The sequence below is a fragment of the Capricornis sumatraensis genome, chromosome 17, assembly GCF_032405125.1.
Source record: "Capricornis sumatraensis isolate serow.1 chromosome 17, serow.2, whole genome shotgun sequence".
Classification (NCBI taxonomy): Eukaryota; Metazoa; Chordata; class Mammalia; order Artiodactyla; family Bovidae; genus Capricornis; species Capricornis sumatraensis.
Genome location: NC_091085.1, coordinates 50,560,058 through 50,573,499, shown reverse-complemented (window position 1 = coordinate 50,573,499; position 13,442 = coordinate 50,560,058). Strand labels below are relative to the sequence as shown.

The following is a 13,442-nucleotide window of genomic DNA, read 5'->3' as shown; positions in this document are numbered from 1 at the left end:
CTTAAAAAAAGCAAATTCTTTTTTTAAAGAAGTTTTATTGGAGTAGAGTTGACTTACAATGTTGTGCTAGTTTCAGATGGTATAGAAAAGTGTGTCAGTTATACATATACTCATATTCATTCTTTTTTCAGATTCTTTCCCCTTGTAGGCTATTGCAGAATATTGAGTAGAGGGCCCTAAGCTCTACAGTGGGTCCTAAGTTCTGATTCAGCATAGAAAGTCAGGAAGACACCTGTTCGAGGAACTCCAGCAATGAGAGAGGGACCATTCGTCCTTTCTTACAATGACAGGATATATGTTAGGAAGAAAAGACAAGAAAAAGAAGTTCCTGGTGGCAGTGGGAAGGAAATGAAAGACCAGGAAGAATACAGACTGAGAATGGTAAAAACATGTCCTAGTGTTTAACCAAAAGGTCAAGAGGAGAGAGGATGGTGATATTTCCACCAGTACTCGAGGTGAGGAAGGAGAAAGTCTTCAGGGGCAGAAATGGATGGATTTTCTTTCCTTGTTGCTCATCCCAAGTTCCTGGTCAGAGCCATAAATCATGTATAGGCAAATGTAGTTCGAATTATTTTAACTTGGAAATAATATAAATTGTGTTTTTGAGCAAGCTGCAATGGTAACATCTCTGTACTGAGTTGCATTGCTTCACTGATGCGGATGTTACAGACTAAGCCTTCAGGACTTGGAATGGCTGGCAGGGGAGATGATGTGCCTTCATTCCTTTCTTCATTCCATCAGTATGTAGGTAGCATCTCCTGTGACCAGGTATTTTCTACGTGCCTGACATGCGGTGGTGAGCTAAACAGATCTTCCCTGCCCTTTTGGAGTCTCTGTTCTAGTGGAGAAGACAGAAAATAAAGAAAAAAAAAATGTCAGGATGCAAATGCCTGAAGGACAATCAAGATCTTCTGTGCAGGCAGTGACCATCATGTCACTGATGACGCCTCTTCTAGGTGGCTCAGTTGTAAAAAATCTGCCTGCCAATGCGAGCGTTGTGGGAGACACAGCTTCTATCCCTGGGTGGGGAAGATCCCCTGGAGGAGGAGGTGGCAACCCACTCCAGTATTCTTTCTTGGGAAATCTCATGGACAGAGGAACCTGCCCGGCTACAGTCCGTCGGGTCGCAGAGAGTCAGATGCGACTGAGCACGCACGCATGCACTTTCTGTCTGAATAGGTTTTAGAGAAGGACAAAACTCCCCGCAACCCAGAGTTTCATGGGGTTTCATCCACAAAGACTTGCTGGTGTTTGTGATTCCAGAGTCACTCTATGAAGTCAAAGACCCTTGATGGGGTGAAGCTGATACTGGCAGTCTTATATATAACTGATGAGAGTGCCAATGACTACAGACTTTTATGAAATTGATCTCGAAAGAGCTACTGAAAATTGAGCTACTGAAAATCCATAGATTTTAAGGATTCCACTTAAAAGAATATAACCTGTAGAAATAAAAAGCAATACATAAGAATAAGAAAAAACAACAAAAAAATGCCCTTGAGATACTGAAGCCTTCTTAAGCACACTGGGCTGTCCGCTCCTGCCTCCTTTAGGGTCTCAAGTCTAACGTTTCCTTCTTCCTTCCCTGATTTAAAAGAACATGGCTGCATTTCCTTTCCTAAACCTGCTGTCTGCCTGCCAGGCAATCACCTTTTGCCACAGGGTGCTGGGCCCTTGCTCAGAATCTGCCTGCTGGCCCGGCACCCTCCAGCCCTTCTTTCTCTCTCTCCTTGTCTAAACCATCAGAAAAATTGTTATATGGGTAAATTTAAGTTCTATTTTATTTCTTTTCAGCACTTGTATTGTCTTTCAAGAAATTTCACATTTAAGTTCTATTAATATATGCTCTTTAGAAACTGAAAGTTCTTTTTATAATTTCATTAAAACAGAAGCTTGGTCGATTTTGCTTAACTTTACTGTCTCACTTGATCAGTGGAAAGTCCAAGAGGGATATAAATAGTTCTTAAGGAAAAAGGAATTTCACAACTTGGGACAGAGCCAGAGAATTCTCCACTGTCCTCTGGATAAACTACAGAAGGTGGCTGTATACACATGCAGATACATAGAATTTTTTTTTTTTTTTATGGAATGTAGAGAAGTTACCAATGATTTATTTTCCACTTATTAACTGGTTAGGGAGAGCAAGCTGCTAAGAGATATTAATTGTCAACCAATATTTAAAACTATGCAGGCTTACATACAAGTATTTTGCAATCTAGGAAGATTCATGAGATACTCAGAAATCAGTAAAAGAGAAGTACACTGTAAGTATTTTATGAAGATTGTTTGTTCAAGGAAAAGAAATGAGTACAAGTTTGGGGAAATCCAAGATTTGTTTCAATCAGTAATCAACTGAACTCGGTGACAGATTGGATTTAAGGGATAAAAGAAAGGGAAGAGACAGATGCTCGGAGTTTCTAGAGCAGGAAGAGACAAATGATACATGAGCAGAATGTGAGATTGTGGGAGGGTGGAGGATCTCAGCGTTGGGTAGGGGGCTGCTATGGGTCTGTGGAAGGAATGAGGGTCTCCTGGCTTGAGCCCCGTTGAGACGGATGTCCTGGCTGCACGTTCAAGGGATTTCCTGACCTGGAGGAAGGGGTGCCTGACTTCAGGGGTGCCTGACTTGTGTGATTCCAGCTTGGTGGCTGTCGGAGCCACCCACCAGGGACACAGCCCACATCCAGATTCAAGTCAGTCTGAGTGCTTGGCTTCTTCCCAAATGTGAGAGCCGTTGAAAATCAGTCTTCCTTTCCCCAGGGGTAGTTCAACCACACTTGTCATTAAAGTAGCAATGCTTCTGCTACTTCCTGACAAGCACTCAGAAGAAATTTTTGTGAAGTACGTATCTTCAAGAAAATGATTATTTAAGGGAGTGTTTAAAACTTTTCTTTTCAATTTTCAGTTTGAGCGTCTGAACCTTGCCCTTCAGAGAACATTGGCAAAACACAAAATAAAGGAAGACAGGTAAATTGAATCATTTCAGTTGCATGAATCTCCTGTTACGATCGCTGACACAGCTACTAATAACCAGCGCTTAGTGGTGTCTCGCATATATGAATCACTTTGCTATGCCAGGAACTGGGCTAAGCAGTTTAGCTGCCACGAATCTGAAAGGCAGTGTGTTCATTTTTCACATTTCATATGTCACTAAGCTCAGGTTTCTATAAAATGTCTAGAATTTTACAGCTGTTTAGGAAATGGCAGAATGGAGTTTCAAGCCTGGGTTTTCAGAGCCCATGATTTTAACCCTATTACTCTGTGCTTCTCCATTTAGTAAACTCCCAAAAGGCCTATTCTTTTCTGCTAGGGTGTCATTTCTGAAATACTTAACAAAGTTAAGGCATAGATCAGAGCAAACTCCTGCTTGAAGAACAATGCCAAGAATCTGGGGCTAGGTCCCAGTGCAGCCTGCCTGTCCCTTTGCCCCAGCCTGAGCCACAGTTTTTTAAAATTGATTACTTTACAATATTGCACAGGTTAAATTTTTAGCTCCCACATCAGGAGGGAAGGATGTGGGAGCAAGAGGTGGGTAACTCAGGAGTGGGGCAGCAGCCGGATCAGTCCTTAGGGAGGTGTTTTGGTATTTTCCTAACTAGCTTGGTTATACTGATTATACTGATATTCAAATACCTGTTCCATTCATACTTTCTTTTCTACTCTGTCTTTGAAACTTTCTTTAAGAAAGCTTTCTGTAGCAGTTTCATATATAAGGTGAATTGAAAAAACCCAAACAAACCCTGGTTTTTAGAGTTCATTTTACAAATACATCTTGGCACATTTACTGTTGGTGGACAACTTGATTTGGCTTTGTTTTGGTTTCCCGGAAATTGAAGGATTATTTGCTGTGTAAATACTACAATAAACACTTGCGTTCAAATTTCAGAATTGAATTTGCAACTTTTGCAAACCAGTACCCTTGTCGGGAATATTTTATACATTCATCCATCTGTCTGCTGCTCAGGAGGGGATCATCTGCTCTGTGCGTCTTCTGGGCTTAATTTCACTCGCTGACTAACTGGTCCCAGGCTGCAGGCAGCAGGCAAGCCAAGAAGGGGTCAGAGACAGGTCCAAAAAGAGAGTGTGAATCTGTGTGTCTGACAGAAGCTGTGTTTGCAGAGTGATATGGACAGCATTCCAGAAGCCTCTGACCTTAATTCTCAGTCCAGCTGATAAGATAGACAGCAAGTCCTGGAGCTGTGCTACTGTGTCTGTCTGCCTGAGGCCTTGGCAGCCAGTTGACTCAGAATTTATTCCCAGGGCTTGGTGTCCTGAAATGTGCCTAAGCTCAATGCTGATATTCAATTAGGATGTGTTCCCAGATATGGAACTCTTAAAAAAAAAAAAAAAAACAAACTCAAAACTTAAAAAAATGATTTTATTTGAAATTTTGAAAAATCTTTTAACCTCTTCTTTGACTTCTTAAAGAGTTGATCATACTGTTAAACTGTCCTAATGATTATACCACTGTTGAAATAAGAAGAGGGACTTTTTCTCTTATGAGACTGCCTGCTGATAATGCCAAATGGCTTTTCTCTGCTTTGTTTCTTTAGTTCTTGGCTATGCTGGGCCTTTTCCCCCATCTTTCTGGCAGGTCGGCTGCCATTTCTACTGAGGTCAGTGTGCTGACTGCTGAGGGGAACTTCACTTCCCCACCCACCACCATTTTTAAAATTTTAAATTTATTTATCTTTAAATTGAAGGATAACTGCTTTACAGAATTGTGTTGGTTTCTGCCAGACATCAACATGTATCAGCCATAGGTATACCTATGTCCCCTCCATCTCGAACCATCTTCCTCCTTATCCCACCCCTTTAAGTTGTTACAAAGCCCTGATTTGAGTTCCCTGAGTCATACAGCATACCCACCACCATTTTTAAGTGAATGAGTTTTATACAGTTATTATGATACCCTTTTGGGTTGGTTTTGAGCTTTTGCTTTTATCTTTTCCTAGGACCTTTTGATCACATCATGTGTGAATTCATGGCTGGTGTATGTGTGCCTGTGTGTATAACACACTTAACGTTTGCTGGTGCACATGCAGACATATACCTTATTTTTAAATTTTTTGAAGGTAAAGTTAGGGAACTTATTTTGAATGGCACTGTGTGATGTTTGATTTAGCTAAGCTTTGCTGGGAATTGGCAGAAGAGTCCTCTGAGCAGCTTTGGGTTAATTCTTCAAAAAAAAAAAGAAGTTGCTTAAATGAGAAGAAGGAACAAATCTGAAGACCGACTAATACAGTATATTACAAGGGGTTGAGGGTATCTAATTCAAACTAGGTGTAATATCATAGCCTGATCCCCAAGTTATTTAGATAAGAATATATTTCTGACTGTTGTTGTTCAGTTGCTAAGTCACATCCAACTCTCTGTGACCCCATGAACTGAAGCACTCCAGGCTTCCCTCTCTCTCACTATCTCCCAGACTGTGCTCAAACTCATGTCCATTGAGTCGGTGATGCCATCCAACCATCTCATCCTCTGTTGCCCACCTTCTCCTCCTGCCCTCAATCTTCCCCAGCATCAGAGTCTTATTCCAATGAGTTGGCTCTTCGCATCAGGTGGCCAAAGTATTGGAGCTTCAGCTTCAGCATCAGTCCTTCCAATGAATATCCAAGGTTGATTTCCTTTAGGATTGACTGGTTTGATCTCCTTGTAGTCCAAGGGACTCTCAAGAATCTTCTCCAGCACCACAATTTGAATGCATCAATTCTTTGGTGCTCAGCCTTCTTTATGGTGAAACTCTCATACCCAAACATGACTACTGGAAAAACCATAGCTTTGACCATATGGATCTTTGTCGGCAAAGTGATGTCTCTGCTTTTTAGCATGTTGTCTAGGTTTGTCATAACTTTTCTTTCAAGGAGCAAGCATCTTTTAATTTCATGGCTGCAGTCACTGTCTGCAGTGATTTTGGAGCCCAAGAAAATAAAATTTGCCATTGTTTTCACTTTTCCCCCATCTATTTGCCATGAAGTGATGGAACTAGATGTTATAATATTAGTTTTTTGAATGTTGAGTTTTAAGCCAGATTTTTCACTTTCCTCTTTCACCCTAATCAAGAGGCTCTTTAGTTCCTCTTTACTTCCCACCATAGAGTGGTATCATTTGCATATTGGAGGTTGTTGATATTTCTCCCAGCAATCTTGATTCCAGCTTGTGATTCATCCAGCCCAGCATTTCACATGTTGTACTCTACACATAAGTTAAATAAGCAGGGTGACAACATACAGCCTTGACATACTTGTTTCCCAATTTTGAACAGTCCATTGTCCCATGTTATAAGCAGTATACCTCTATGTGATCAAGTAGCCACTGGGGTGATTTTCCCTGTCAAGAATTTTTTCTTTTGAAATTTCTCTACATGTATCATGCTTTATTGAAATCTGTTTGATATAGTATTTTCAACTTATGCCTATTTGTGATCTTGGCTTGTCTCATAGCAAACTGAACCACAAAATAACTTGGATATCTTTTAATGTGCTTTATTAGTTTTATAAATTTGATTTTAATCAGTTATCACTATCAGAAATCATCAAAAAAACAATTAAGCAAACATGAATCAACAAGTTGTCCAGTTGAAATTGCAACAACTTTCTATCAGTCAAAATGTATGCTGTTATCATATATAATCATATATATTAAATTATGTTAATTATTATTAATATATAAGTATATTATAAACATGTGTTACTTAAAGCAGTTCAGTAATTGAATAAGGAATAAATTTTATATTAGATGAAGGATAAAAGTTTAATGTGATGATGCCTGATAGTTAAATATATAGAACCTAAAACCTAAAAGTAGCATATACTGTTAATTTGCTTTAGAAAATAAATAAGGACTTACTTCGAAGTGAAATCCATCAGTAGGTAGGTTTTTCTTCTTGGTTGGTTTATCAGAAAAGCCCATCCTGATTTATTATCATCCTTGGCCATTTTGTACCATTGGGTTTTCTGCCAGTACAAACCTCTGTACTATTAGCTTATATGAAGTTAGTTTCAAAGGTAGATATACTTTATGAAAAGTGATGAAATAGTCTAGGTCATGTATATTTGGGGGTTTTCCAACATTGATTTGGTTTGTACATGTCACTGCTCCTTTCCTTTAAACTCGACAGTCAAGATTTGCCTCTACAGAGAAGGTAATTTAAATTATTTTTTGTCATCATTTCTATATGTTATAATCTGAAATTTTAGCATTCATTTGTCAGTTTATAATTTAAGATGTTGAAATAATTTCAGGAAATCTTTGGAAAGAGAAGACTTCGAAAAAATAATTGCAGACCAAGCAATTGCAGCAGGTAATAGAATTAAGTATATGAAATTAGAAAATAATTTGCTTATAGAACTATTTCACCTGTAAAGTAAAATTTTCTATTCCTAGAAAATATTTACCTGGAGAACTAATATTTTCTTAAAAATATTCATGTTTATTTGTTGGTAACATCCAATGTGAAATGTTAAATACCATGTTTTTTGTTAATGTAAAGAATAACTCTTTTTCATACTTATACCTTTGTTTGACCTCAAACGTTTCCTCTTCTTACGATGTTTATTTGCTGAGAAGCAGGTAAAGCTGCCTGGCAGGCTGATTCATAGACATTCATATGCTTTGATCTTGAACTTAGTAACTAAGTGTCCTTCATTTATGCGTGAAAAGTTCTACTCAACATAGTAACATAAGTAATTTTTTAAAGGTTGGAAGCAATTATGAGAAATGTGTGAGCAGTGCTCACATATTAATACTTAGTTTGGAAGAATCAAGCAGATGAGTGACTTTGTCATACTGTCCTTTTCAAAGTTTGAGTACATGGACCAACTGGTGAGGTTTTTTTTGAAGTAGAAGATTTGAAGAATTTGCTTCTGCTGCTGCTCCTGATGGCTGACTTGCACTGAACCCTCTCTCTGGGTCAGACACAATTCTAACATGGCCCACAAACACCACAGAAGTGCTGTGAACAGGGCATCCACCTTTCTCCTAAGTTATAGATGAGAAGAATGTGCTACAAAGAGTTTAAAGAATAAAGGAGACTAGTGAAGGAAAAGTTGTGGAAAGTAAATGATAAATTCCCAACACATTTTCATTCAGGTAACATTAAACAACAAGAATGCTATTTTGCTCAAAAAAATAATTATAATATTTACTACTATTATAATATATTACTTTATATCATCTCAGGAAAATGACAAAATTGAATTTTACTGCTAGTGATATAAATTAATTCTATATCTGATGCTTTTATTCCAAGGGGGCTAGCTAGTACCCCTTCACAACATGTGCCACTGTTTCTGATGTTAACAAGGTGGGAAAACTTCTTTTGAAAGAGACTTAACCCTGTGATTCCAATTGCTCTTTTATAGTTAAGTTTCAGGGTGATAAAATGTCATATCTTATACTCAATTGATCATTCTTTCATAATTAACCAATTTGGGTTTATATTTGGAGTTACTTGAATTTTAGAAATGAATTTATGCAGATAATTTGAACAAAAATGATTAATTTTGGTTGGAACTCTTATTAGCAGATATAAAGCAAGCTAAATTGTCAGATAAGGTAAAATACAGCTCTGCCAAGATGATGCATATGATACGGCAGAAGATGTGTTCTGTGCTTTCAGGAGTTCCAGTGGAGATCATCAAAGAATCTCTTGGTGAGGAGCTTTTTAAAATATGTTATGAAGAAGATGAATACATCCTAGGTGTGGTTGGAGGAACCCTGAAAGATTTTTTAAATAGCTTCAGCACCCTCCTGAAACAGAGCAGCCACTGTCAAGAAGCAGAAAAGAAGGGCAGGTTTGAGGACGCGTCCATCCTATGCCTGGATAAAGATCCCGATGTCTTATATGTTTACTATTTCTTCCCCAAGAGGATCACTTCCCTGATTCTCCCTGGCATCATTAAGGCAGCTGCTCGCATACTGTATGAGACAGAAGTGGAGGTTTCCTCGACGCCGTCTCGCTTCCACCAGGACTGCCGTGAGTTCGTGGACCAGCCCTGCGAACTCTACTCCGTCCACGTCAGGAGCGCCCGGCCGCACCCGCCCCCTGGGAAGCCCGTGTCCTCGCTGGTCATCCCCGCCTCGCTCTTCTGCAAGACCTTCCCTTTCCACTTCATGCTGGACAGAGATATGAGCATCCTGCAGCTCGGCCATGGCATCAGGCGGCTGATGAGCAGGAGAGACGTGCAAGGGAAGCCTCATTTTGACGAGTACTTTGAGATCCTGACCCCCAAAATCAGCCAGACGTTCAGCGGCATTATGACCATGCTGAACATGCAGTTCGTGGTGCGAGTGAGGAGGTGGGACAACTCCGCGAAGAAATCTTCCAGGGTAAGAAGAACAGTTGTCCTGTTGTGATATGGAATCAATGATTTCACTTTTTAAGACTGGGTGTGAAAAATGTAAAAATATACTGTATCACTTCAGAATATTTTAAGCATTTTTTAATGTGGACCCTTTTTAAAGTCTTTATTGAATTTGTTACAGTGTTGCTTCTACTTTTTGTTTTTTGGCTTTTTGTGTGAAGGGAAGGTGGGATCTTAGTTCCCTGACCAGGGGTCAAATTTGCTGAGTCTTAACCACTGGACTGCCAGGGAAGTCCCCAGAATTTTTAATAAAATATTTCTGTTTAAAATAATTCTAAAATACTTTGAAGGCTTAAAACAAGATTCTTTGTGCATTCATTTGCTTGCTCACTTAAGGCATTACTTCACAAATATTTTTTGAATGCAGTCTACATTTTAAAATCTTTGTGTGCTGTGCTGTGCTAAGTCATTTCAGTCGTGTCCGACTCGTTGCAACCCTATAGACTGTACCCTGCCAGGCTCCTCTCTCCATGAGATTCTCCAAGCGAGAGTACTGGAGTGGGTTGCCGTGCCCTCCTCCAACGGGATCTTCCCGACCCAGGGATGGAACCCACGTCTCTTACATCTCCTTTGTTGGCAGGTTGGTTTTTTACCACTAGCATCACCTGGAAAATATTTATGGAGTATTTTATAGCTGAATTACAAAAATACTTATGTAAAAATATGGCTTCGATCGTCATGAAATAGCTGACTTAATTTGGATAATAAGAGGAATTATACAACAAAGAAACAAAATGACTTGTTTCTTAGAGGAGGCAACTAAATGGATTCTTAAGTCAATATTTAATAGACTTGGAAAAAATCAATAACTTGTTTGATTAACTGTTGGAAAATGTGGGAGAAAGTGTTCTGCTCTCATCTCATAGTAGAGAACCGTGCATGATTTAGAAAAGAAGTTTGGAAACCACAGTCAGTAGTATAACTGACCTCATAGAAAGGCTCACAATGCACCTCTCTTCTGGACAAGTTAACCTAGAAGACAAACTATCTGTCCTCCCAGATGGAAACAGCTTTATTACTTTTTATCATAAACACAGTACAACTAAACGTTTTTAAAAAGGTACTACTTTAAGATGTCCATTGCAAAATCAAAAACATTATGTACATTTTTGTTTAAAACAAAAAAGCTACTTTTTACAGTTCTTTTTTTATCAGTAAATGATATCTGTGTGTGTCCTTCCATGTCATTAGACACCGGTCTCTTTCACGATGGGATAAGGCCGTGTCATATCCCATTGTGTGGTCGTCCTGTACTTTGGTTAACCATTCACTGTTGAAGGACGTCCAGGCTGCTTTTGCGGCTCTGTTTCGTTAACACGTGTGTACACATCTGTCTCCTTCACCCAAGTGAGCTTGTGACCCGGAATGAATACATGAAGCCCCCTCGCCCAGGGGTCCTGTGCACCCTTCTGCTGATGGCTGCTGCTGAGAGAATGTTGGAGCAGAAGCATCAGTGTGGCACGCAGTGAGAAAGCCTTGAAGCAAAGATTTGGGGTGTTGTTGATTGAAAAATCATGATTTCTGTGTAACCTATGATACTGGGAAATATTTAGGGCAGGAGAAGGGGGCAACAGAGGATGAGATGGTTGGAAGGCATCACCAACTCAATAGACCTGAGTTTGAGCAAACTCTAGGAGACAGTAGAGGACAAGGAAGCCTGGTGTGCTGCAGTTCATGGGGTCACAAAGAGTTGGACACGACTTAGCAACTGAACAGCAACAATTCTCCAGTATATTCGCCAGATGTATGCATGCATCTTAGAGCTCATAGTAAACTGAAACCATAAGAGAGCCTATTGTTTTTGTCAACAAGTAGAAAGAGCTCAAGTTTAAAAACAAAGGTGGGGTGGGGGGGACTAAGATCCTGCAAGGTGCGTGACTTGTTTAAAAAAAAAGGATTATCACTGTACCTGTTTCCTCACTTTTTGTCTGTTGGGAACGTGAATAAGCCACAAAGCTTGGTCCTCCTTTTACACAGGTGATGGACCTCAAAGGCCAGATGATCTACATGGTGGAGTCCAGCTCCATCCTGTTCCTGGGCTCGCCCTGCGTGGACAGACTGGAAGACTTCACGGGCCGAGGGCTGTACCTCTCTGACATCCCCATCCACAACGCACTGCGGGATGTGGTGCTGATCGGGGAGCAGGCCAGGGCCCAGGACGGCCTGAAGAAGAGGCTGGGCAAGCTGAAGGCCACGCTGGAGCAGGCCCACCAGGCCCTGGAGGAGGAGAAGCGGAAGACGGTGGACCTACTCTGTTCCATTTTCCCCAGCGAGGTGGCGCGGCAGCTGTGGCAGGGCCATGCCGTGCAGGCCAAGCGCTTCGGCAACGTCACCATGCTCTTCTCGGACATCGTGGGGTTCACGGCCATCTGTTCCCAGTGCTCCCCGCTGCAGGTCATCACCATGCTCAACGCACTCTACACCCGCTTTGACCGGCAGTGTGGAGAACTGGATGTCTACAAGGTAGGGGGCCAGGCCTTGGACGGGGAGAGTTGGGCAGTGGGCCAGGAGCCTATCCCGGGAGCAGGCATCCTGCCTTCGTTGTATGGGTGTCTTCTGGCTCTGAATCTGCTCAGAGATGATTATTCCAGAAAGGACAGCCACTGTGTCTCTTCACAGAATGCAGGGTGACAGCAAGGGCATAGGCTGCCAGACCCGCAGAAAGGTGACATTTTAAAGTCAGTGAGCCTGACACTTGGACTGTGAAAACTGAGATGAATTGGTTTGGTTTTGTTTTCTGTTTTTTTTTTTTAAGTATTGATTTTTTTTTTTTTTTGGCTGCTCTGGGTCTTATTTGCAGCATGCGGGATCTAGTTCCCTGATCAGGGATTGAACCTGAGCCCCCTGGATTGGGAACTTGAAGTCATAGCCAGTAGACCACCAGGGAAATACCAAGACGGACTGTTAAGCCTGAGATGTTTCAAAGAGGGAGGATGTAGCCTTTCCATCTGGAAAAGTAAAGAAGCAGGAGGATTACATGAATTGTCTTACAACAGATTCATTCAGTATAGAGTAACAGGATGCTTTTAACGGCCAGGGAACAGAAACCCAAATCACGTGCTTCTCTGGTGACCAAGGGCAGGAGACGGCCTATCTTCAAATCTCGTTTTCTGCCTTGTTTGCTTTGTAAGCAGAGAAGGTTAAACAACCTTTCCCATTTCTGAAACAGAGGATATAATATCCATTCACAGAGTTTATATGCATGAATAACATGCTTTATGTCCTGTAATCTTCATGAACGGAGCTCTTATAAAGATTACGGTAAAAAAAATATCTGTTATTCATCAGTCAGCAGGGTTTACTAAATGCCTGAAGGGTACCAGGCATCATTCTAGGCTCTGGGGATGCACAGAGATTGTCCCTGAAACATAATAAACTATTTTTAATGTAACTATTGTTAATAAGGGGCTTCCCAGATGGTGCTAGTGGTAAAGAACCTGCTTGCCAATGCAGGAGACCTAAGAGATGCAGGTTTGATCCCTGTGTTGGGAAGATCCTCTGGAGGAGGAAATGGCAACCCACTCTAGTATTCTTGCCTGGAGAATCCCATAGACAGAGGAGCCTGGCGGGCTACAGTCCATGGGGTTGCACAGAGTTGGACTCGACTGAAGTGACTTAGCATGCATTGTTAATAAGAGAACCAATGAAGAGATTCTGCCTGTTTCTTTAGAAGTAAAACATTTTCTTACTGATTTAATGTTTTTTACATAGTTCTCAGCATTGGCTTGAAGAATAAAGCATGCTTCTCATTTATGTGGCTTGAATCATGTTTTAATTTACCACATAAAAAAACTGACATTTCAGAGCTTAACCTATCATGAAATAAATAAATGATTAAAGAGGAAACAAAAATTATTTATGGGACAACATAAGCCCTGCTTGGTTCCAGTCTAGATGCTCATGGTGAAACTTTCTCTTTAAAACATTTCTAACAGGAAATTCCAGACAGAGCTGTGTTTCCCTTGGGAAAAAAGAGGTCCATGTATAATTACAGATAAAATAATTGGCTTCAGTTAGGTTAAGCCTGATGGCCTCTTGTGGAATTCACTGTATTTATTTGTAGACAGCTGATGT

The 13,442-nt window shown here is 40.6% G+C and overlaps 1 protein-coding gene across 3 annotated transcripts in view; it reads left to right on the top strand.

Moving 5' to 3' along the window:
- The window catches only part of GUCY1A1 (guanylate cyclase 1 soluble subunit alpha 1), a 70,650-nt gene that overhangs the window by 36,160 nt on the left and 21,048 nt on the right, over positions 1–13,442 (top strand). For all 3 annotated transcript variants that reach the window (XM_068989506.1, XM_068989504.1, XM_068989505.1), the window contains 4 exons: positions 2,906–2,967; positions 7,248–7,306; positions 8,624–9,333; positions 11,346–11,831. In XM_068989506.1, the coding sequence (XP_068845607.1) occupies positions 2,906–2,967; positions 7,248–7,306; positions 8,624–9,333; positions 11,346–11,831 (1,317 nt within the window). The remainder of the gene's footprint in view (positions 1–2,905; positions 2,968–7,247; positions 7,307–8,623; positions 9,334–11,345; positions 11,832–13,442) is intronic.